This window comes from Anoplolepis gracilipes, chromosome 13 (assembly GCF_047496725.1).
Source record: "Anoplolepis gracilipes chromosome 13, ASM4749672v1, whole genome shotgun sequence".
Classification (NCBI taxonomy): domain Eukaryota; kingdom Metazoa; phylum Arthropoda; class Insecta; order Hymenoptera; family Formicidae; genus Anoplolepis; species Anoplolepis gracilipes.
In genome coordinates, this window is record NC_132982.1 from 4,349,686 (window position 1) to 4,372,850 (window position 23,165).

The 23,165-nt window shown below is 27.4% G+C and overlaps 7 protein-coding genes across 10 annotated transcripts; 3 read left to right on the forward strand and 4 right to left on the reverse strand.

Moving 5' to 3' along the window:
- Positions 1–341: 341 nt before the first annotated feature.
- LOC140672530 (transcription elongation factor 1 homolog) lies at positions 342–1,543 on the reverse strand. The gene is made up of 2 exons (XM_072904756.1): positions 1,142–1,543; positions 342–849 (listed from the first exon to the last, which is right to left on the reverse strand). The coding sequence occupies exons 1-2, from the start codon at positions 1,255–1,257 to the stop codon at positions 717–719; spliced, it is 249 nt and encodes an 82-aa protein (XP_072760857.1). The 5' UTR covers positions 1,258–1,543; the 3' UTR covers positions 342–716.
- A 222-nt stretch (positions 1,544–1,765) lies between these two features.
- On the forward strand, positions 1,766–5,105 carry Fancl (E3 ubiquitin-protein ligase Fancl). Its single transcript, XM_072904754.1, has 8 exons — positions 1,766–1,926; positions 2,069–2,458; positions 2,519–2,620; positions 2,700–2,947; positions 3,108–3,300; positions 3,378–3,584; positions 3,724–3,824; positions 4,297–5,105. Exons 2-7 carry the CDS (start codon positions 2,126–2,128, stop codon positions 3,820–3,822), a joined length of 1,182 nt encoding a protein of 393 aa, XP_072760855.1. The 5' UTR covers positions 1,766–1,926; positions 2,069–2,125; the 3' UTR covers positions 3,823–3,824; positions 4,297–5,105.
- On the reverse strand, positions 3,832–5,364 carry LOC140672529 (NADH-cytochrome b5 reductase-like). Its single transcript, XM_072904755.1, has 4 exons — positions 4,998–5,364; positions 4,500–4,734; positions 4,222–4,433; positions 3,832–4,046 (listed from the first exon to the last, which is right to left on the reverse strand). The coding sequence occupies exons 1-4, from the start codon at positions 5,260–5,262 to the stop codon at positions 3,856–3,858; spliced, it is 903 nt and encodes a 300-aa protein (XP_072760856.1). The 5' UTR covers positions 5,263–5,364; the 3' UTR covers positions 3,832–3,855.
- Positions 5,365–5,714: 350 nt separating this feature from the next.
- Positions 5,715–11,880, forward strand: Pex13 (peroxisomal biogenesis factor 13). 2 transcript variants are annotated; one of them, XM_072904508.1, is made up of 6 exons: positions 5,715–5,986; positions 6,507–6,764; positions 7,632–7,879; positions 7,993–8,190; positions 8,502–8,921; positions 11,748–11,880. In XM_072904508.1, exons 1-5 carry the CDS (start codon positions 5,919–5,921, stop codon positions 8,912–8,914), a joined length of 1,185 nt encoding a protein of 394 aa, XP_072760609.1. In that variant the 5' UTR covers positions 5,715–5,918; the 3' UTR covers positions 8,915–8,921; positions 11,748–11,880. The 2 variants fall into 2 exon arrangements, with proteins under 2 accessions (XP_072760609.1, XP_072760608.1); XM_072904507.1 differs by lacking the exon at positions 11,748–11,880 and having other exon boundaries at positions 8,502–9,947.
- Positions 10,535–15,445, reverse strand: Tfiia-l (transcription factor IIA L). Of its 2 annotated transcripts, none has more exons than XM_072904510.1 (7): positions 15,197–15,445; positions 14,352–14,562; positions 13,866–14,162; positions 13,418–13,626; positions 13,113–13,262; positions 12,735–12,824; positions 10,535–12,652 (listed from the first exon to the last, which is right to left on the reverse strand). In XM_072904510.1, the coding sequence occupies exons 1-7, from the start codon at positions 15,218–15,220 to the stop codon at positions 12,545–12,547; spliced, it is 1,089 nt and encodes a 362-aa protein (XP_072760611.1). In that variant the 5' UTR covers positions 15,221–15,445; the 3' UTR covers positions 10,535–12,544. The 2 variants fall into 2 exon arrangements, with proteins under 2 accessions (XP_072760611.1, XP_072760610.1); XM_072904509.1 differs by having other exon boundaries at positions 13,866–14,204; positions 15,197–15,443.
- A 348-nt stretch (positions 15,446–15,793) lies between these two features.
- On the forward strand, positions 15,794–18,449 carry Vps45 (vacuolar protein sorting 45). Its single transcript, XM_072904695.1, has 8 exons — positions 15,794–16,116; positions 16,251–16,449; positions 16,577–16,726; positions 16,811–17,190; positions 17,358–17,630; positions 17,700–17,864; positions 17,936–18,165; positions 18,251–18,449. Exons 1-8 carry the CDS (start codon positions 16,024–16,026, stop codon positions 18,447–18,449), a joined length of 1,689 nt encoding a protein of 562 aa, XP_072760796.1. The 5' UTR covers positions 15,794–16,023.
- Positions 18,450–18,461: 12 nt separating this feature from the next.
- Positions 18,462–23,088, reverse strand: LOC140672498 (metaxin-1). Of its 2 annotated transcripts, XM_072904699.1 has the most exons (6): positions 22,870–23,088; positions 21,588–21,838; positions 20,904–21,069; positions 20,364–20,750; positions 19,515–19,588; positions 18,462–18,756 (listed from the first exon to the last, which is right to left on the reverse strand). In XM_072904699.1, the coding sequence occupies exons 1-5, from the start codon at positions 22,954–22,956 to the stop codon at positions 19,517–19,519; spliced, it is 963 nt and encodes a 320-aa protein (XP_072760800.1). In that variant the 5' UTR covers positions 22,957–23,088; the 3' UTR covers positions 18,462–18,756; positions 19,515–19,516. The 2 variants fall into 2 exon arrangements, with proteins under 2 accessions (XP_072760800.1, XP_072760799.1); XM_072904698.1 differs by lacking the exon at positions 19,515–19,588 and having other exon boundaries at positions 22,870–23,087.
- Positions 23,089–23,165: the final 77 nt, after the last annotated feature.

Sequence of the window (23,165 nt, forward strand, 5' to 3'; positions counted from 1 at the left end):
TACATTTTTATAACAATATTAAAGATTCTTATTGAAAAAAAAAAAAGATCTTTTTTTCTCTGTTAATTAGAATCATTTCATAATTGTTATTAAAAATGAAACATTGTCCTATTATTGTTTATTTTACATAACTTGAATTATTTTGCTAAAAATAGAAAGGATTTCAATGAAACATCCTGAAAGCTCCTAATGATGACAATTAGAAAAAAGAAAAAAATTTAAGATATGTTTATATCTGTATATCTCTTTCAATTTTCTTATATAAAATAAGATGTGTATAATGTATGTATATTACAAATATATTAGATATTTATACTAAAATAATTAACACATACATACAATTGTGTTCAAAAATATTTTATATTTTTTAGATAATAAAGCTTTATGTAATTTTCTAAAATCTAAACTTCTTTTTGCCTTAAAGATTACATATCTAACATTTTCATTAAATGCTAAATATAACAGATCTTGTATTTTCATATACAAGAGCATCTTTTATTAAAACCGCATTGTGCATTTAAGATATAAATGATGAATAAACATTGTTTTACAATCAAAGCCATATTTAATGTTATAGAATATATCCCTGTTTATAAAACACAGCTTATATTAAAAGATAGTATGCGAGTAAAAATCTTAAAAATATGACAAGAATTTCATCATTTGACATATACATAGAAGTCTTATATAAATACAATATCTAATGTCTGATAACTCTAATTTGCATTTTCACAAGCATCAATCCAATCATTATATACATCTAAAGGTTCCGATAATAAATTTATCGTCGTTTGAAAGTCCTCCAAGCACACTCTACAAGTTATCCTGGCAGTACTTCTCGACTTGTCCCTGAAATCACAGAGCGAATGTTTTGTTGGTAGAAGATAGTTATTAATTTAAATTAAATTTATTCGATAAGTTTATTATCACTTTATCAAATTACTAATGAATCAATCTAAGCTTCATGTAATTGAATTGACAAAATAAATGATTCTCTCTTGGAATTAAATCGACATTACTTCGTAAGCTAGTTGAGAATATCAAGAAAATTTAGTCGACTATAAATTTAATCGAGTGCCATTGTAAAATGCAATTTGTGTGGTTCAATTTCAACATACTCGCGAGTTTTTCATATACTTACATCTTAACCTCACATGATTTCTCATGATTGCAAAATGGGCAATTAAATTGTGTGTCCAATGGTTGAATGGCCTTCTTCTTGCTGGGTGGTTTTCGTTTACTCTTGCGTCGACCCATCTTGTCCTAATCGCTCCAAACTATACGATCGTACGAAATATCCGACTTGATCGATGTCGACAATTTTTTCGTCGTACTGATTTTATTGGGTTAGGTTTTTTAGGACGCGAACCGCGTTGTTAGGTTAGATTGATTTTTCCGCGTACGAATTTCGAGCGCGATATCAATATTTAAGTGTTCGTTATTGGATTATAAAAGAGTCCCGTGTGTCTTTCGTAAGTACGATTAATTTCTTCAACACCTTTCTTATTCTATTTTGTTTATTTTGACTTCTCCCACCCTACCAGATTTTGATACATAACTCAGTATTTCGTATGGTGTGTATACAACATACATCACTGTCATTAGTGTCACTACTGCTGTCACTGCACCGCGCATGCGCGAAACTGACTTGACCTAAAGGTGTTACTACAATTGTGCGATAAGTTTGTACTGATTGGTTATTGGATAAGGGCTCTAGAATCTTGATAGAAAGTTTAGAAATATTCTTATCATTTCTGTTCGGTACTTAGTGCCAGCATGTATATTTTAAAAGAATTTCTAATTATTTATTACAATTCATAATATTTGTTAAACATTTTAAAATAAAGATACAAAGAATAGTGAGGCTTTTCCTATAATTATATTTCATTAGTTAGTGTATTCCTTCATTATTATGTGACTTCATAAGTAAGTTTTATTTCATGTTTTTTATATATATTTTTTCTAATAAAAAATCATTTTAATCAGATAAAATACTAATCATCTAACTGATAAATACATTTACTATAGAATAAATATAAACATATGAATTAATTTTTTTTTTTTTCAGAAAAGGATTGTATTTTTATAACTAAAAAAAACAGTTTTTTAAAATTAATTATTAACAATGGTGACAAAAGATAGTTATAATTATTTAGAAATCTTGGGACAGCATCCTGAAATGATATTAGTATCAGAATCACCTGCCACTTGGCATGGTTTTTTAATCATCTCCCGTTCATTGTGTGCTGCATACGATTTCCAAAGTCCCAGAATAAGATTAAAATTAATCATGCCTGATTATCCATTATTCAATGGTGCACATGTTAGATTTGGTAGACAAATAGCTTCTCTGTGGAATAGAGAATTTCATAAAAGAGTTAATGAATTAATAATTATGGCTGCCTCTAATACTGAACAAACAGTGTCTTCATTTTTAACACAGTTACAAACACTTATTGTAAGTATAAAACATTAGTTTACTTTTACAAATTTAATATGATTATATATTTGCAAACAGGGAGAATATATGAACAATATAGATAGTAAAATTCTTGTATCTAATCTCGATACTACAAGATTTTTTTTGCAAGAATTGAAAACAGCTCTTCAGCATTTACCTGTATGTATATTTATATATTTCTTTTTTTTCTGTAAATTTTCGTATAATTTTAGTGTTAAACATGAAATATTTGTTAAAGGATATGCCGATATCATGTGATAAAAATTTAAATATCATTAAATTACACTACAGAGATGTATCTGTTACATTGCAAAGATGTAACAGTGCTGAACTTCCTTGGAAAGTTATTGCTTCTGATTTGCCCAACAATCCAGTATTTGAAGGCTTTGAGAAGAATGTAACTAATTTGAGTGTTGCAAAGACTAAGTTCAAATGGCAAGTGGAAGTATTGAAAAAAGCATGGGAACAATTAGAAGAGATTGATGAGTGAGTACTTTTTTACTCATTTATATATTATAAGAGAATATATTTAACTTCTAGAAACAGTTTTTTACAAACAATTACTTTTGCTGTTTTTTTAACTATTCCTTCAAATTATATCAAATTATTAATTTGCATTGAATATACTAATATAAAATTTTCTAAGGAATTGCTGGGTAATTGATCCATTAAAACCAAATAAGAGTCACATGTACAGACGTATCCACTTGTCTCAGTCTTTATCTGTGACAGTTACAATAGATGATCCATTGAATCCTACTGCTTTGCCAGTAATTAAATTCTCAGGCAGTGACAATGAAGTGAAACGACAAAAGGATGATTTTTCCAATAATATTAATGTATGTTTCATATATGTATATAACATAGGATATAACTGCAATTTAATTTATTAACAATTTATGTATTGATTTTACAGAAGTGGGATCACGATTGCAGTATTTTAGAAAACTTAAAAATGCTGTTAAATATGTATGAATTTCCTGAACAACAGGAAAGTGTGGAAGAAACAAAAACTATTATCAGTAATCGTGAATGTAGTATATGTTTCTCAGATGAATTGCCAGATAAGATATGCAATAATGAAAAATGCATAAAACACTTTCATTCAGCATGTTTAGCGAGGGTAATTGAAACATATGCATTAATAACATATATATTAATAACATTAATATGTTTTCTTTTTGTAGTATATATATTGTTATTATGTAATCTTTAATAATACCAATAAATATATATATATATATTTTTTTTTTTTACAATAGTGGTTACAAACAAATACTGGAAATCAAGTAGTGTTTGGTCATATTTATGGCACCTGTCCATATTGCAAGGAAAAGATTTCTTGTTCCATTGAACAATGAAGGTAAATATTATTTTCTTAAAGCATTTATATTTTATTCAAATATATATGTATGTGCATAATTCATTTCATGGAGCCATTCTTTCATGGATAGATTAAATTCTAAAGTTCCACATATTAAAATTAATGTTGTTTCTGTATCGTTACATTGGAGATAATTAGTAACAAGTGATTTGTTCAAACGACCTACTTTGATGTCAAAACCATGAAGACTGACTGTCTTGTCTGAAACAATTATTTTTTTAAATATTTTTTTATTTTATAACAAAAGCACTTTTATTAAGAGCTTTTTTTTAATTGCTTTTATAAGTTATATCTTATAATGTATATTATATTGGAAATATAAAATATATCTTATAACGTGTGAGTTTCCTTGCTATATTGTGCTTTAATCACATACCATTTAACTGGGATAGCTGTAATGTGCATTTGAAATTCCAATAATCCACTAAATGTCTTAATTCTTTTTTTAAAGGTATATGTGCCACCGATCGAAATCCTGCGATAAGATATATCCTCGTCAATTCCGTTTCGTCATCAACGATCGATCTCGCAATGGGATAAAGTGCCGCTATTCCCGAACCGATACTAAACATAACGATCTGTCGAAAACTATCGTAACAATACAATAAGTCGTGAGAAATAATTTTTTAATTATCTGCATAAGTCTTCACACACCTGTTACTTTTATATTTGAAATCTCCATATGGGCCTCTAATATCAATTGCACTACCAATTGATGTATTTTTTAGACGCAAACTAAATTCACCTTGTTTATATAATTTTACCAAGAAAACTAAACCATTGCATGTCCAAGAAATTGGTGTATATGGACGAGATTTGCACCAGGAATGTAGGATAACATGCTGTCCAGGTTCAAGGTGCAAACTAACATCATTTTCTATTTTGTACTCTATGTAATAAGCAAAAGTTGTTACAGATTATTAGATTTAATATAAAGATTGCATTTTAAATACAAATTTTGTATTTGTGTTGATAACAGTCTTTTTGAAATTATATATATATATATATATTTTTTGCATGCAATTGAATAGTACAAGTAACTTTAATAATATAATAGTAACTTTAACAATATTAGTAATTTTTTTATTTTTTATATGATACATTTATATAATCTATTATATTTTTATTATTGATTTGATAAGACAGTGATACCTGGATATTTCAAGTGAACCAAAAAATAATCTTCTGAAGTTTCAATTATATCGGTGATAACAAATACTTTATAAGATAAAGGAGATAATAAATTATTATTTATTTTAACTTTTACATTTTGTATCTTCCTACTTTCCCATTCTTTCAGCAATGCTTTATGAACATCAAAGATGCATGGTGTACATCCACTACCACAACAATCTTCATTCAATGGAGTTTTAGGTCTATCATCATTGTTATCATCATTACAATTGTTCAAACTCATTCTATGTGCATTTATTGAATTATTAATATAATATCTAATTTCAAAGTATAAACAACTTAATCAAACTTTATCATATATAATTAAATAATAAAAAAAAACATCTGATATATTAAGTTATATTACTTATTGCAAAATACAATTTCGTTTGAATATTCACAATTAGATTTTTATACAAAAAGAATATTAATTTTATCCACATCTCTAAAATAAAAAATACAGCAATAAACGTGTGATCTCTTACACAAACACATTTTTGGTTAACTTGTTTGGTATTGTATAACAGGATGCGTTCAGAAATCCTATCCATGAGGGTAGAATTCAATTGACCAATCGGAACAAAGAAATCTTTGCACCTTTCTGAACGTCCTGATTGGTCAATTAAACACTATTCACTCTACGGAAATAAATTCCAAACGCACCTTTATTATGACAACCGTCTGCATAAAAAGTACGTATCATGACTTGAAAAGGCACCCAATTTCTCCAAGTATTTTTCAAGCGATGAAATATGTGCATGTGCGCATACGTTTTGCTGATAAACTTGTCAACTGCGAACTTTGAACAATATCAGAAAAAAAATATACCACGTCATTAAATATATATGTGTATCGATATATTAAATATAAGAATTTTGGGGAAAGCATAAGATTAGAATAATGGCACCAGGAAGAAGTAATGTTATCAACAGCAATCAGCTCAGGAACTCTTCCAACATTTCGTCCAAGTAAGATTTGACATCGATATTTATTATATATTAATGTATATTAATCGACTAACTCTTGGATATGTAACATAATATATTTATAGAATCTCATTTTTCAAAGGATATTTTTTCAACTGTCTTATATGATAAGTTTTGTATCGCCCAGTCATCAGTGGTATTTTTAATGATATTGTTATAATTAACTATTAAAGTCTTTTCTTTTTTAATTCTTTTTTTTTCAAATAGAGAAATCAAAAGGTTAATAGTCCAAACATTTAACTATTTCCAACAGAATTTTTAATTAGTTTTAATGTCTGCATTTAAATTTGTTTATTTTTTTTTTGTTTTTACTCAAATGTTTGAAATATATATAATAATATTTATATTTTCTTTACAATTTTCTTTTTTATCCAGATCAATATAAATTGATCAAACAAATTGATTTTTATCTTAATAATGTTGAATTACATATATTGTAGCAATTAATTGGAAAAAATGTACCAAAAGAAATAATAACAATAAAAATCTGTAATCTATTCAGTATGCCAGGACCATACTCGCCCTTTCAAACTATTGGGACAACTATTCCACCTCCATTGCCACCTCGGCAACCTGTTCAAAACTATTTAGGATATAATGATTACAGACCATATGGCTCAAGTTATGGAAGTTATGGAAATTATGGATATGGAGGTAGTTATAGAGGTTATGGTGGATATGGTTCTTTTGGGAATTATATTCCTTATTCTAGTAATAGTTATGGACAATTTGGAGGACACAGTGGTGATGTGGAAAATAGGTATATATTATAAAAAAGACTATATGTATAAATATTTTGTGTATCCTTAATTATTAAGATATTTAATATAAACAAAAGAGTTTTTATTTTGAAAAAATATTAAAGAATTATAATAATTATTTTATGAATGTAGAATGATCCAGGTTTTTTTCTGTCAAACTAGGCCAGTATGTTTTATAAGTAGAAAAAAAATGTTATATAAACATAGGTTTACTAAATATACATATGTTTTATTAAAAAGTTTAACAAAAATTTAAAAATATAATAAGGAATCATATGAGCAATAAACATAAATTATGTAAATAGATTGGATACAGGTCATTGTATATACTACTTAACAATGTCAAATGTGCTCATTGCTCTTCTGTTATTAGTATACAACTTTGTGTCAAAATACCATGATTCTTTTTGTATGAATACACAGATGATTTTTATTGTATAAACAGATTAGGCAAATAGATCGTTGAACTATTCTCATATATATATTATAAATAAAAATCTGTTATCATTTTATTTCATATTTGTTATAACTTTTTAATAAGGAATTTGTAAGACTATATAACATTTTTTTCTTATTCCTACTCATAAAATATAGTGACACAGGCAGAAAAAATCTGGAATAGCCTGTATAGTCATTCTACAGAATAATATAACATTTACTGATTAATTCTAGTGGCAAGTTTATATTACTAAAATTTGAAGAAAAGTATAGACTGATTGTGAAATGAATACCTCTCATATTATAAAATAAACTAGATTGTCAATATAATCCTCTTGAATATTAGAACCTTAAATTTTGGTTTAGAAAAGATATCTCCAAATTTGTGCAACATTTTTTTAGCTAAAAAAGAATTGTTTCATATGTAGGTTTCAGCAGTATGCTGAAGAAAGTACGAGATCGACTTTTCGTGTAGTGGAAACAGTACTACATACATTTTCATCTATCACAATGTTATTGGAGTCAACATATTTTGCTTTGACAAATTCCTTCAGAGCAATTTTAAGTGTGGCAGATAACATTGGCAGACTACGTTCGACACTTGGGCAACTATTAAGCACATTTGCTTTAATCCGAGTCATGAAATGGGTTTATAGAAAAATTTTATTTATGCTTGGTGAGCTTATTATGTAGTTGAAACTCTTGTATAATTTACTTTTATAATCTACGTTTTTCCACAAAATCTACATAATTGGTATTTTAATTAATTAATTATTTTTTTATTTTTAGGTCTTCGAAATATGCAAAATGTTACAGTTGAAGATTTGTGGCAGCAATCAATTTTACAAACGACAAACGGAGAACGTACAATAACGACGAATGGATCGATTTCTTCATGGATGAACATTCTATTTCTTGGTATATTTGTCGCTATTCCATATTTAATTCACAAGATATCAAATAGTATAAGGCAGAATGAAATAAAAGGTAATTATATTTTTTCATTGCATCTATATGAAATTTATAAACAAATATATTTTTTCAAATCTAATGATTCAGATAACGATTTTTATCTAATCTTTCATGCAAAACTTTTACATTTGGAAAAAAATCATATTTATCAAAGTTTCTCTACTTGTATATATAAAATATTTTAAACATTCACGTTTTTAGATTTTTTTCTCTTGCAATTCTTGGTATTTTTATACTTTATTTTAATATTCTTTATTTTAAACACACACACATACACACATATATATATATATATATATATAAATATTATATTGGCAAACTTACAGTTAATAATCCAAAAGAATGGTTCAAGTACGAGGATCCTGTATGCGTGGCGACTGCAATGTACGATTTCACAGCAATGTCCAACGAAGAATTGAGTCTCAGAGCTGGTCAAAAAATATGGTTAGCGCCACGATCCTTGCAGTCAAAGAGCATTCCAGGTTGGTGGATAGCCACTGACAATAGGAATGTCGGTTTAGTGCCTGCTAACTATGTAACTATTGTGGGACAGTTGAAGAAAAAATCAGAATCAGAAAGTAATGAAAATGCCACCGTGTCTATGCTTTCAACTTCTATGCAAAATGTAACAACTTCTAATGAACAGGCAGAAACGACGTGTGTAAATACATTAGAACCTAGCGCCAGCCAACAAAGTACTGATTTCTGTGAGACTAATATTAAAAACGACTTGCTTTAGTTCAAAGGTACTGGAGATTTACTTTAATATAATTCTATCAGTTTTCATAGTCGGGAATTTGTTATTTTTAAGAATATAGGTGGCCTATATCTTTATAAAAAGATACTGATAAAAAAAAATTATATATATATATATATATATATATCTTAAATAATATGTATCAAAACCGCCATAGTTGCAGGGCAATAAGCTCTATTTCAATATGAAAAGAACATTGTAGAAGTCCATTTATTGAGACTTTTAATGGTAATGTCATTATGAAGGTTTTATTGTGAAATAAGAATACCATTTTGAAAGATTAGAAAAGCATTGATACCTTTAATTTATGATAATATATTATCAAAAATTTAATTTAAAAAAAGGCAAAGGGCAAATACAAGTCATTGCAAATGTTAGCATAAACGAGTCAATATTTATAATATAAAAAATGAAGAGTCATAAATTGCTTGTGTTGAGCTCCTTTTGTAAATAAGTGAATATTTATGTTATGTGGTATCAATGTCGTATCATAAAATATTTGAGTACAGATCAAGCCAATCATGTTTTTATACTTGAAAATTAGTCGAATAACATAAAGTTAATTGCAATATATCAAAAAAATTTTAAATACACGATAGCTCAAAATTAAAGAATCTCTATATAGTAAAAAATATTTGATATAAAAAACCTATCAATTACAGGGTTTTAATGAACTTACAAGCTTTGATATATACAAACTTATTTAAAAAATTCTAGATTTAAAGTAATTATCTATTTAAAAATTGTATACCTCCCTAAACATGTGTGCAATTTTTTAAATATTGACTTCAATATAATAGAAGATTAAATTGCTTTAATAAATTAAAGTGCATTTTCTGAGTTATCAAATTTAAAAAATTGCTCAAAATATTCTAAGACACAGTTGTTTGGGATATGATATTAATTGTAATATATGCAATTAGAATTTTGTACTATTTTGTAATATTTTAATTTATGGCGACTCTTACTAGCTTTAGTTGCACATACATTTTATAATAGGGAAAGGAATTGTATATATATATATATATATGTGTGTGTGTATATATTAATATATATATATACACACACACACATGTATATATATATATATATACACACACCCACACATGTGCATATATATATATATATATATACACACCCACACATGTGCATATATATATATACACTCACACATGTATATATATATATATATATATATATATATATATATATATATTAATATATATACACATTCTTATAATATGTAATTGGAGTGTACGAGTTCATAAAATTTGACTAGCTTGATATCTTTCAACATCGAGCATGTTTCTTCACGTTAGATTTAAAAATTATATTATTTGTTACAATGTTAACAGATATATTATGTAAAATTGATATTTTAAGTTCGAAAAATTCGCTGAGTTTATGTATTATACTTACATTTATAATTTTATTTAGAAAGCACTGCATTCATCTATAAAAGAATGTAGTTAAATATGGTTAAATATAAAACATGTTTTACAGTTAGGCTGTTTATCAATGTATTTTTAAGAACCGGAGAAAAAGAAACTATTTGCAAAATAAAATAAATCCTATTCAATTAGAAACAATCATACAAACAGATATGTGTATATTTTGAAATTTAATTACATTTAATGCAAGAAATGGGACAAAATGAAAGGTATGAGTACAAACTTACTAAATATTCATCATTCAGATTATAATTGTCAAAAAGTTTTTAAGCTAAAATGCAATCAATCATTATGTACATATCACATGTCACATACTTATTCATTAAGAATAGTTTTCTTGTTAAACATTTATTCTGTAAATTCCAAGAATTTTTATTTAGTTAAATTCAAAATATATAAGGCATACGGCGAACAATATAATGCAAAGATATCAATTATATGCTAATAATATTATGCACAGACAGCATCTATAATTATATTCTATAAGATTCCATTAACCAAAATCTTCATAAAATACATACTTCTTTTTGGTAACATTAAAAATTTGGCCAATTCTTTAAGATATATCATACATTATCCAAGTTTTAAATAAGTTTAGAATATGTCAAATATTTGTAACACTCGACAAAATGATATGATATAAAAATTGCACATTGTTTTGGCATATGTGTAATCACATTTGTCAAAAAATTTTTTTATATATCATTGTTCTTCAGTTAAACTAATTGAACGTTAATTGTAAAAACACGAAAGAAAAAGACGAGATTTTATCTCTACACTATAAATTATAATTTAAAAATAATTATAAACATTCGCGATATTGATTTTTACTTAAACATTATGATGCACATAACATAAAATTTGCTAAGTCACGAATCTAATTTTAATTGATTAGGAGATAAGTTTGAATTTTTCTGGAAGCTATTAAACTTAAATTTGACAAATACATGTTATAAATATATTTTAATAACTCAAAACATAATGCAGATATTTGCAGTTTAATATTTGAGCTAACAATTAATGCTAGATATAAATGTTAAGGAATTACTTTTTAATATCGAATTAAATAAAGAAATTGATTAAAATTAAATCTTTGTAGCTTCCAGAATAATTTAAACTTTTCAAGTGGTATGCCCAATTTGCTTAAATGCTAAACTATCCTCCATTTTTTCATTCCATCAATAATAATCATTTGATAAATAATCTTGTCAATATGCTTACAAGATTATATATACATATATATGATAAATGAAAAAATCATATATATGATATTTATTATTTCAAAGCATCACATATGAGCCATAGTTTTGCAATCTTTTAAAATTTTTTAACTCATATAATATACATGTATAATTTGTTTTCAGATTACAAAGAGATGATAAATTTTACTTCAACTTTATATTTCATTCCATGTGAAAAGTTTATAATCAAGGATTTCAAAAAATGCACACACACATACATACATATACATACATACATCCATACATACATGGTACAAATTCACAATTTATCTTCACAGTTGTTGTTTGTGATGTAACTTCAAAGCCACTAATCGATATGGTGTTTCAATCAACAGTACATGTATTTGCATTTGAATAAAGTTTACTCATTTGCTAGGGAAATTAATGTATAATGGTTCTTCTTTTTTAGGAGGAATCTTGATGCAAAAGTAACATATGACTAATAATAGAAGACTTTAATATAATTTTTTACACTGTATTCATAATCTGCATTACATAAAAGAATGTATTAAACTTTTATGACCCACTTAACATTCGATCTCAAAATTTCCTTAGTAAAAAATTAAAATGAAACAAAAATATTTACTTAAAAATATTCAAGACTGATAATGTGCTATATATATTTAGAAAGTAGAAGAGAGAAATTCATAAAGAATGAAACAAAACATTTTCTGAGAAATTTAGTTTAAGTCAACTTGTGAAATTAGCATTGATGCTATTAAATAATGCCATATTTTTGATAATGTAATAACTTTCGCCATTGTTCCCTGTATTGCCATTCCAGTTGCAGCAGCTTTGCATAATCCATACAAGAATCATCTTTTATCAAAAGATGAAACATTCACGTGAACACATCATCAAGTTGCCTTTACATCCCTGAGCTTCCTGTAGGCAACACAATATTCACATCGCACTTAGAATTACCATTCAGCATCCCCATTTGCCTTTTGAAATACATAGTCTTTCCCACTTAGATTCATTATGCCATCCTTGAGATAAAACTTCCACTTATTTCGACTCCTTGTAATCTGAAAACAATAAAATGATATATAAGTTTATTTATTTCTATGAGAAAATATCCTATATTTGTTAAACATGACATTTTTATACCTTATCATACTGACAGACTACAACATTATCTGTATCAAAGAGATCAGCAGGATCGTCATCTGTAACATCGTCTTCGGAATTTAAAGGTTCCTAGAACAAACAATTTTTTTGCAATATAACTCAGAATTAAAATTTATAAACATTAATTTCTTTACCCACGCTCCCACGAATATATGAACGATTAAACGTGTGCATACGTTCATTCAAGGGCGCGAACACGCATACATTAGTTGAAGAAGAATTCTCAGTTAGTAAGGGATATATTTAATAGATCAAGAGAATTGTGAAACCAGGAGACTATTTGTAATTTGAGAGGGAGCAATAAAAAAAAAAAATATATATATATATATATATATATATACACATTTTATTATTAACCTCTTCACGAGCTGCTGCTTCATCATTTTCTTCCTCTTCTTTTTCATCAAGATCTTCATCGTCATCATCATTATCATCTTCTTCCTCTTCATCATCATCATCAGTAGAATCACCTACTCCTCCATCTATCTGATTTATATTATTTTGTTGCTAGAAAAAAAAGCATGTTACATTTGTAGTATATACATAAATACACATTTTATATTGTGTGTGTGTGTGTGTGTATGTACACACACACACACACACACACACATATATATATTTATGTTGTACAAATCATATTATCTACAATTACACTATCTTACTTGATTTTGAGGTGGCCTCTGTGTGACAACACTATTTGTACTTTGGGTGACCACTTGAAGTGGCTGATTTACTTGCAATGGAGCTAATGTTGCTTGTCCTTGCAATGTAGAATTCACATGCTGTTGCAACAAAGTCGAAGCTAAATTTGCTGGAAGACCCATAGCTGCAGAAATGACGGGACCTGTTAAAATCGTATGTAATTGGTTTCCTGGAAAAAAAAAAAAAAAAATCTCTTATTTACATAATTAAACATATTTATATTTACATATTACATTATTTATATATTAATAAATTTCAGTAATATTAAAAACATTTATTCATATAAAAAAATTACATACAATAAACTAAAATACATAAAATAATTATGTAATAATAATTATTAAAATTTAGTTTTTGCCACATAATTGTTAATGATGAACTTTTAACTGAAATATGAATATTTATTACCTTGAAGAGCAGATGCAGGAACTTGTATGCTTAAAATCCGCTGTGGTCCATCCGGAATGCCAGCTTGTGGAGGTAGGGTGATCTGTATGGGCACTTGTCGGTCAAGTACTGCAGCTGGTGCAGTTACCACTTGTTGCACTGGCGTTGTTGAATGCTGCTGCGACTGTTGCTGTTGTAACGATGTTCCTGTAGGATGTGTGTGTTGCTGTGATTGCACCGGTTGTTGCTGCTGCTGTGACTGCGCTTGCTGCTGCTGCTGCGGTTGTTGCGATTGTTGTTGAGGTTGCGCTTGCGGTACTGCATTTCCAGATGATTGTACAAAATGATTTCCTATATTAGCTGTTACAACATCAAATTTATATATAACGACAGTCTACAGGATACATTGATCCAATTGCAGTGGAGCACCTTGTATAATTTAAACTGCATTTTATTATAAAAATTCTTTGCTAACATTTGCTATTAGCTTCTAACAGATATATATACCTTTATTGACAGATACAGCTTTGTGCGTGTTGATTTGAGGAACTTGCGGCTCTGGTGGATCTGGATTTAATTCTACAGCCTTACTGGACATCAGTTTTGTTTCCCATATCTGTTTAAGTTCTTGAAGAACCTGTTCATCTACTCCTTCGTCTATGAACGATTCCCGTACTCCTGTTATTACATCTTCTATCACAGTATTGTATAATTTCAGCTGTAAAACAGGATTTACTCTTTTAATATAGTTAACATATCAAAGATACAGATAGAAAAAAAAGTCTAACAAGTTTCCATACTGGTTCTACCAGCTTCTACTAATTACATTAATAGCAATGTTATATAGGCATGAGTTTGCAAATATATTCTTTTCAAGACTGACATCGAAAATTATATATTAACGGAAAAATTCCTACATTCGAATAAATCATTGCGCATGTATAAACATTTAATATTGTTTAAATATCGTAGGAAAGAATATAAATTTAATGTTTAGATCCTAAATAGAGGATAGAAATGAAAACCTATCCTCTTAAAGCAACAATATTTGCATACTTAACAGTCTATCCATATATATTGTTATCTCTCCGTTAATTTGCAATTTTCAATATACGCGATGTCCACGTATGAGGTTAGAAAATCCGTTTGTCGATCTACATCCAGACTGGTTTTCGACAACCGGAGATCAATGAACGGACGTCGACCAGCCGGTTAAACGCGAATATCGCGCGACGTCCGAATGTCAAGGAAAAACGAAAACGCTCGCTTTCGAGGAAAGCTAGGGTCAAGTACATATGTCGTTCCACCTACGTGTACATACGTGTATTTACGTTCGTTCGTTCATTACTCACTACGCTTGTCTGGCTGAGGGCCATCGTGGCTGACTATCAGAAACACGGTCGCTCAACCGAGGAAGCAACACCCAACGACGATTTAAAATGACAATTCCCCCCGTTTCTCAGAAGCCGCACCGTTGCATCGTCGTTCGCTGATCGCTCATACCCGTTCGCACTCATACAACGTACAACAGCATCCCCTTCGCCATCATTCGCCACGAACAGCTACTGGTCAATTCGATGTGTTAGGTCAGACCGTCAGACAGACTGGTTTTTTCGAGATGCGCGAAATGCAGTATCAATAAGGATGCGTTCAGAAATCCTATCCTATGGGGAGATAGAAGAGTATTGAATCGACCAATCAGAATAAAGAGATCTTTGCTCCTTTCGTTTTGATTGGACGCTACTCTATCGCAAGGGTAGGATTTACGAAGCAGGGCCTTTATTCTCGAAACTGTGGAAAAAGTATCGCATGCGAAAATTACTCTGTGCGATCTTTGATTGGTGTATACTTTTAGACGCACCAATCAGAAATTGGCGTAGAGTCATTTTCGTGTACGATACTTTTTTCACGGTGCATTCAGATCAAGTGTAAAAAGCGCAAATAAAACGAACAGACCTGCTCCGTATCTTTGCTGTCAAAATTTGTTAATGTATGCGTCAGTGTTGAAAAAAGGAGGTATTTGTCGAATATCTGTATAGCTGAGTATACAGAAACATCTGTCATCAAAGTTATCAAATCTTATTTAATAAATATATGGATTCAGCATAAAACATAAATGTATATTCAGATATATACATAATAAAAAATATAAATTGATACGTTTTATCTGGACATCAAAATGAATGTTGTTACCGCTTTGAAATTTTATATAACGAAAATGACAGAGGACAGTGGACCTGGTATGAAAATTTTGCTAATGGATAAACAAACGGTAGGAATAAAAAAATATTATAAGTCGTCATCTACATACACATATATATATATATATATATATATATATATATATATATATATATATATAAATAAATATACAAGTTTGAAAAATTTCGTTTTTTTTACTTTTAGACAAGTATAGTTAGCTTACTTTATAGTCAATCTGAGATATTGATGAAAGAAGTATATTTATTCGAACGAATAGATACTGCTGTACATAACGATACTTTAAAACACTTAACATGTATAGTATTTGTAAGACCAACCAAGGAAAATATTGACCTGCTATGTAAAGAGCTTAAATATCCTAAATATGGAATATATTATATTTGTAAGTAATATGGATACAAGTATATATAGAATTATGTTTCTAATTATGAAAAAGTCATAAAATAATAAAATATTGCGTGATAGAATAAGAAATAATTATTAATATTGTTTATTTTTATTTGTACTAGATTTCAGTAACATTATTGCAAAAGCAGATATAAAGCTTTTGGCAGAAAGCGATGAACGAGAGGTAGTTAGAGAAGTACATGAATACTATGCGGATTATTTAGCAATAAATCCACATTTATTTTCACTTGGAATAAATGCCTGCTCTGAAGGTAATTTAATTTTACATCAACTTGTGCAATAGATTAATGAACTGTTAATTGAAAATTATTTTTTATAATTATAACTCTCTCAAGGGCTTACATGGGATCCAGTGCATTTACATAGAACTGTTCAAGGGATAACTTCAGTTTTATTATCGTTAAATAAATGTCCATATATTAGATATCAAAATAGTTCCAATATGGCAAAGAGATTAGCAGAAAAAATAAGGGAAGTGCTCAGTAAAGAATCTAGTTCTTTTGAATTTAGACAGGAATCTAATCCTATCCTTCTGATAGTCGATAGAAGAGATGATCCTGTTACACCTTTGCTAAACCAATGGACATATCAAGCAATGGTACACGAACTATTGACAATCAACAATAATCGTGTTAATTTGTCTCATGTGAAAGGCATTTCAAAAGAACTGAAAGAAGTTGTTCTCAGTGCAGAACATGATGATTTTTATGCAAATGTAAGAATATAATTCTTCTAAAGTACTTTGATCATATATTAATATTTAAATTATTAACAGAAATAGTAATATGAATTAATAAAAATATTTTGTATGCATGATATTTTATAATTACTTTATAATGATATATTTTACTTTTTGTGTTAAAATAACATATTCTTGAATAGAACTTGTATCTAAACTTTGGTGAAATTGGGCAAACGATAAAAGAGTTGATGGACGAGTTTCAAAAGAAAGCAAAAAAACATCAAAAAGTTGAGAGTATTGCCGACATGAAGCATTTTGTAGAGGCATATCCGCTTTTCAAGAAACTTTCTGGCACTGTATCGAAACATGTTACGGTAGTCGGAGAACTTTCGTCTCTTGTCGAAAAACATAATTTATTAGAAGTATCAGAACTAGAACAGGAACTAAGTTGTCAAACTGATCATTCTTCCCAGGTAATTTATTGATATCTAAATAACATGTTTTTATATTTATATATAATTTATTAATTGTTCTATTTATAGCTGCAAAAGATAAAAGCACTTATCAATAATCAAAAAGTACGAGATATCGATACCGTTCGGCTAGTCATGCTTTATGCGCTTCATTATGAGAAATATGCGAGTAATGACATAAATGGTTTAGTAGAATTACTTAAAAAGAGAAATGTTTCAGACAAATATATTAAGGTAACTCTTTTTATTATAAGATTGATATTTTCATAAAAATATACGTACGTAATATTCAAATTTTTTTCCAGCTTGTATATAATATATTAGAGTATAGTGGTGTTAATACAAGACAGAGTAATTTATTTGATCGAGAAGCAGTTGCTAAAATAACTAAAAAACTATTTAAAGGATTAAGTGGGGTAGATAATATATATACACAGCATTGCCCTTTAATAAGTGAAACGTTAGAGGATTTAATAAAAGGAAAATTAAACACACAAGCATTTCCATATCTTGGTAACATGACAATGTCGCGAAGGTAAATTATTTGCTAAATTACTTTATTAAGTGGAAATATATATGTCATATATTAAATATAAATTAGTATATGATTTCATCCTTAGACCTCAAGATATAATAGTATTCATGATCGGAGGTGCTACTTATGAAGAAAGTCTGGCTGTTTATAATTTAAATAAGCAAAATCCGGGAATAAAAATTATACTAGGTGGTACCACCATCCACAATTTTAAAAGCTTTGCAGAAGAAGTACATCATGCAACTAGTGGCATATTAATGCGATATAAAATTGGAAAAAATTAATGATGAAAGAAATATCATCATATATCCCAAAATATTTATTTATTTTATATTTTGGTATCTTTATACATCATATAATATCTTTTCCTTTCTTTATCACGAATATATTATTCCACACCAAGAATTTCCAACATAAATCACTGTAACATATTATGTAAGATAAGAGAGTCTCTCTTTCTTTTGCAGTTACACACTTCTTATTTTTACCACAAAAACATAATTTCCTTTTTGCTAACTGTTATTCATCATTCTCATCCTCCAATATATATTCTTCTGACATGTCTAAGATTTCGTCATCCTTTACTGATACCTTTAACAAACATGTATTATTTTTATTAATATGGCAAGGAACATGAAAAGATGTATGATGTATTAATTGTTAAATTCATCTATACATTTTTTTTACACAAGTTTAAAAAAAAAATTTTTTTATAGCAATTTCTTAATTATCTTGATAATAATTATCCTTTTCTGTATCTTGTGATAATATATATTAAGCTTCAAATAAAAATTTTATTAAAAGAAACTCTATTTAAAGCTAAATAAAAAAAAAAAAAAAAAAAAAAATTCTCTTCATCTCTAAAACTCAGTCCTAATTGCTTACTACTTAAATATTATTAATCTCTCAACGTTTGTATTATTTAACGTTGATGCACACAGTGATAGAAAAGAATTAATGTACATTAAATATAATTGAATATTTTTATTAGATGTATTAATAAAGATTTTTTTACTTCTCTAAAATACTTTGCAAATATAATTATGTGTGTGTGTGTATATATGTGTGTGTGTATGTGTGCGTGTCTACATTGTTATATATAATTATTTACATAGAGATATCATTTGTCCATTTCCAAACACATGAGCTAAATAAAAATAAGCTGCTTATAAATATCTGACTGTACATATGTATGTGTAAGTAAATAAACTTATAATAATGTAGTGAAAATATGTAATAAAAAGTAAAAAATAATATATTAAGTAATGTATAAAGTAATGTATTATGTATGTATAAAAGTTGATATTAATTGGTTAATTTCCATGTATAAAAATATATTATCAACATACAGCTAATACTCTCGTCTTCTTTTCTTCTTAGGAACCTTAATAAATTTTCTGCTTCTTAATAAATATATTAGCACCTACAAATAAAGCTGTTTGTAGCTTCAATGTTAATATTTGCATTATTTTATCTTTAGAAAAATCTATATAAAAAAATATATATTTTCTTCTAATATATAATTTCTTTTAATACCACTTTTTATATTAAAAATATTTAAATATATTTTTCATTAAATATTATTTCATTTTGTTATGTACAAAATATATTAATGCAATCCAATGCTAAAATAAATGCACAGAAATAATCAGATATATAAATATTTTGTTTATGATAATTTTTACTAAATATACTTTTCAAATGAATAAATAAGGTTTGTATCAATGTAGATAATTCATTGATAAAATATATATATATATATAAAATATATCTTAATAAAAAATAGAAAAACCAATTAATCAAAACTTTATACTTGTAAAAATAATTCTTTGTTTCTATTTTTGTTTGTCTTTATCTACTACTCTCTATGTCTTAGTTTTAACAAACAAAAAGAAAGATTCTGAGAATATAAAGCTATACAGACATATGTGCTGTAATATATATTGTATCAAATTTCCTTTTTTTTATAAAAAAAAAACTTACCTTTAATTCTTAATTTCTATTTTTGTCTTTGTCTATTTTTCTCTGTTTCTCTATTTCTATTTTTGTCTATTATTCTCTATGTTTAGTCTTAACAAACAAAAAGAAAAATTCTGAGAGTATAAAACTATACAGACATTTATATGTGCTATAGTATATATTTTATCAAATTTCTTGTAAAAAAAAAAAAAAAAAAAAAAAAAGAAAAAAGAACTTACGTCTACAATACCAGTAGATAACGCATATCCTGCCATTGCTAATGTAGCAACAAATGCAGCAAGAATTTGATTCCTCCTCTTATTTGGAAATTCACAATCATTGTCTTCTCCTACTTTTTCAGCATTTTTTTCAGCTTTATCCTTTTCATAAGTCTGATATTCATATTCAAAATATCTTTGTGATATACGTGACACATATTTCACTAGATTTGTGCAATTCTTCAAATGATTTTGTAAAATTGGATTTGGTAATGGTGCCTTGAGTAACGGTGCTAAATATGAATATACAATGGCATCTATTGTACAAGGTTGTTGTCCAAAAAAAAATTCTCTATCTCCAAGTCTCATAGATAATAGTGTCAAACATTTTTGTGCCTCCGAATATACCTATTGATAAATAAATTGTTAATTAATGTAGAAAATATTAAAATTTTTTTTGCTTAAATTATAATTTTGCTTTTCTATAAAAGTATTTTTTGTTAGAGAAACATTTAGGAACACATTTAAGAAGCTTCAAGTTATTTTATATATTATACATACCTCATTTTCAATAACATCTATGTTATCTTCCATAGAATATAAACTTTGCATCAACGTATGTGCTTGTCGCTCAAACTTTCCTGGATAATAGAATTTAAATGGAAAGGGCAGTGCTTTGCAATACCATGGTCTAATTAATTCATCTAGATTTTTTTTATCTATCCACCTAAAAATAATTGTAATAACGGTACATTCTGCATTGTAATATATTTGCTGTAATAAATATAAAAAATGATAAGATGGATATACCATAAAAAGATAGTTATGATAAAATATATTAATATATTAACAAGCTATTAAGTTATTTTTACAAAATATTTATAATAGGTTATTTTTATACAAGTTATTTTTACAAAATTATAAGACTGAGTAACATGTATGCATTGACCAGAATAATGCACAATTTATATTTGAGTCAATTTGAATTTATTTTTACATTTTAATATAATTTATGCTGATTGTGAGATGTTTAGTAAGTAATTTAAATAATTTATTTAATCAATTAGTTTTAAATAATAGTAACATATAAATATTAAGAATATGATTCTAAAATATAATTAGTTATTTGCATTTATGCTTTACTTTGCATGCCATTCAGAAAACTAATTTTTCTAGACAAGATCTGAAATTGCAAATTGTATATTATTCTAGGTACATTTATATACATTTTTATATATCTCATACCATATAAATTGCAAGGCTGGATACAACTTTTCCTTAAGCAGAGCATCATATGCCATGACATCTGCACATTGCTTTTCAGTTAATATATAGTCAGAATTATAATGTTCTGCTCTAAAAAATGGCAATATATCTTTAACTGTATCTAAAGTATTTAGACCAGCTCTAAGCAATGGTAATCGACCATTTGGGGTTTTAAATGGATTATTTGCTAGATTTATTTTTAAAGGAACTCCACTGAATTTAGCATATGCCTATAAATAACATACTATATTAGAAAAGGCTGTTATTCTGTTATTAATTAATCATTAAGACATGTAAATAAGTTTTTAATATTAAAGCAATTGTATTATATTTGATAGTAAATACTTTATAATTCAGATAGCTAAAATTAGAAGATAATTATGCCAACACTTAGTATTTCATATAGATACAGTAATATACAATAAGACAGACGTAGTGAAGTAAAAGTAAGAGAAAAGTAAGTTTTTTTAAGTGCTTCCAACTCGTAGAGTTATCTCATACACATTTAAATCTAGACTTTAATTTGAAAGTATAACTTCTATGCAGTGTTATAATTGTATGTGTGTTAGTATATATAGTTGTGGATATGTGCAGTGTACAGAACTTGGGACCAGAAGATTGTTAAACACCAACTATTGTGCACATCAATAGTTACTTGTGGAAAAGTTTGTGATAAACTAACTTTTCTCTTGCTTATACTTCATTATAACATCTAGTCGAAAGTTTAAACACCCCAATATATCTGTATAATCTATACATTTTTTAATAGCTTTCAAATTTAATATGTATCTTTTTGACATTTTCAATTTGAAGATAATTTTTCTTCGATGGAAATATCAAAAGAAATAATCACTGATCATACTTTTTATTATTGCATATCTTTATGTATATGCCATATAATTAAGTTTGTTTCAAATTAACATTCTATTTTAAAATTTACTGGAAATTATCTGAAAGAATTATCAATGATTGAAATTGTAAAAATAAAATCAAATCATTCTGTTATGTCAATTTTCCTCTCAACATTTTTAGTTCGTTAGAAATCATTTATTTTTGCCTGTTAATCACTGAAAAGCTATATCAAGAAAAAAATCGATTGTTAATTGAAAAATAAATCTACAGCTACATTTGATGGCTCGACACGTTCTAGATATTTACATCGCTTGTAGTACTTGATGATTTTTTTTATATTGTATAAAAATTATTGTCATAAATTGATCATTAATCGGCTAGCACATGTGTCGTGTCATAACCTACATACCAGAACTTGCAAACATTCTACATCGACTGACGGGAGACCCCAGTCACCTTTCCAAATATCCAATTGCAATATTTCGGCATTAGCCATTTCCGAAAACTTGCATCGCCAGCAAAATATCACGCGGATTAAATTTAATTCTCAGCATATAACTGTGTAACCTTTTAGTAAACAACGTAGCATCATGCTGGATGCTGGCATATTGTGCAGGTTAGATTAGTTTTATAAAGACTTATTCACATGAACGATAATAAAACAAAGGGAGCGCGACAAGAACTACGTTCTATTGGATAAGCTCA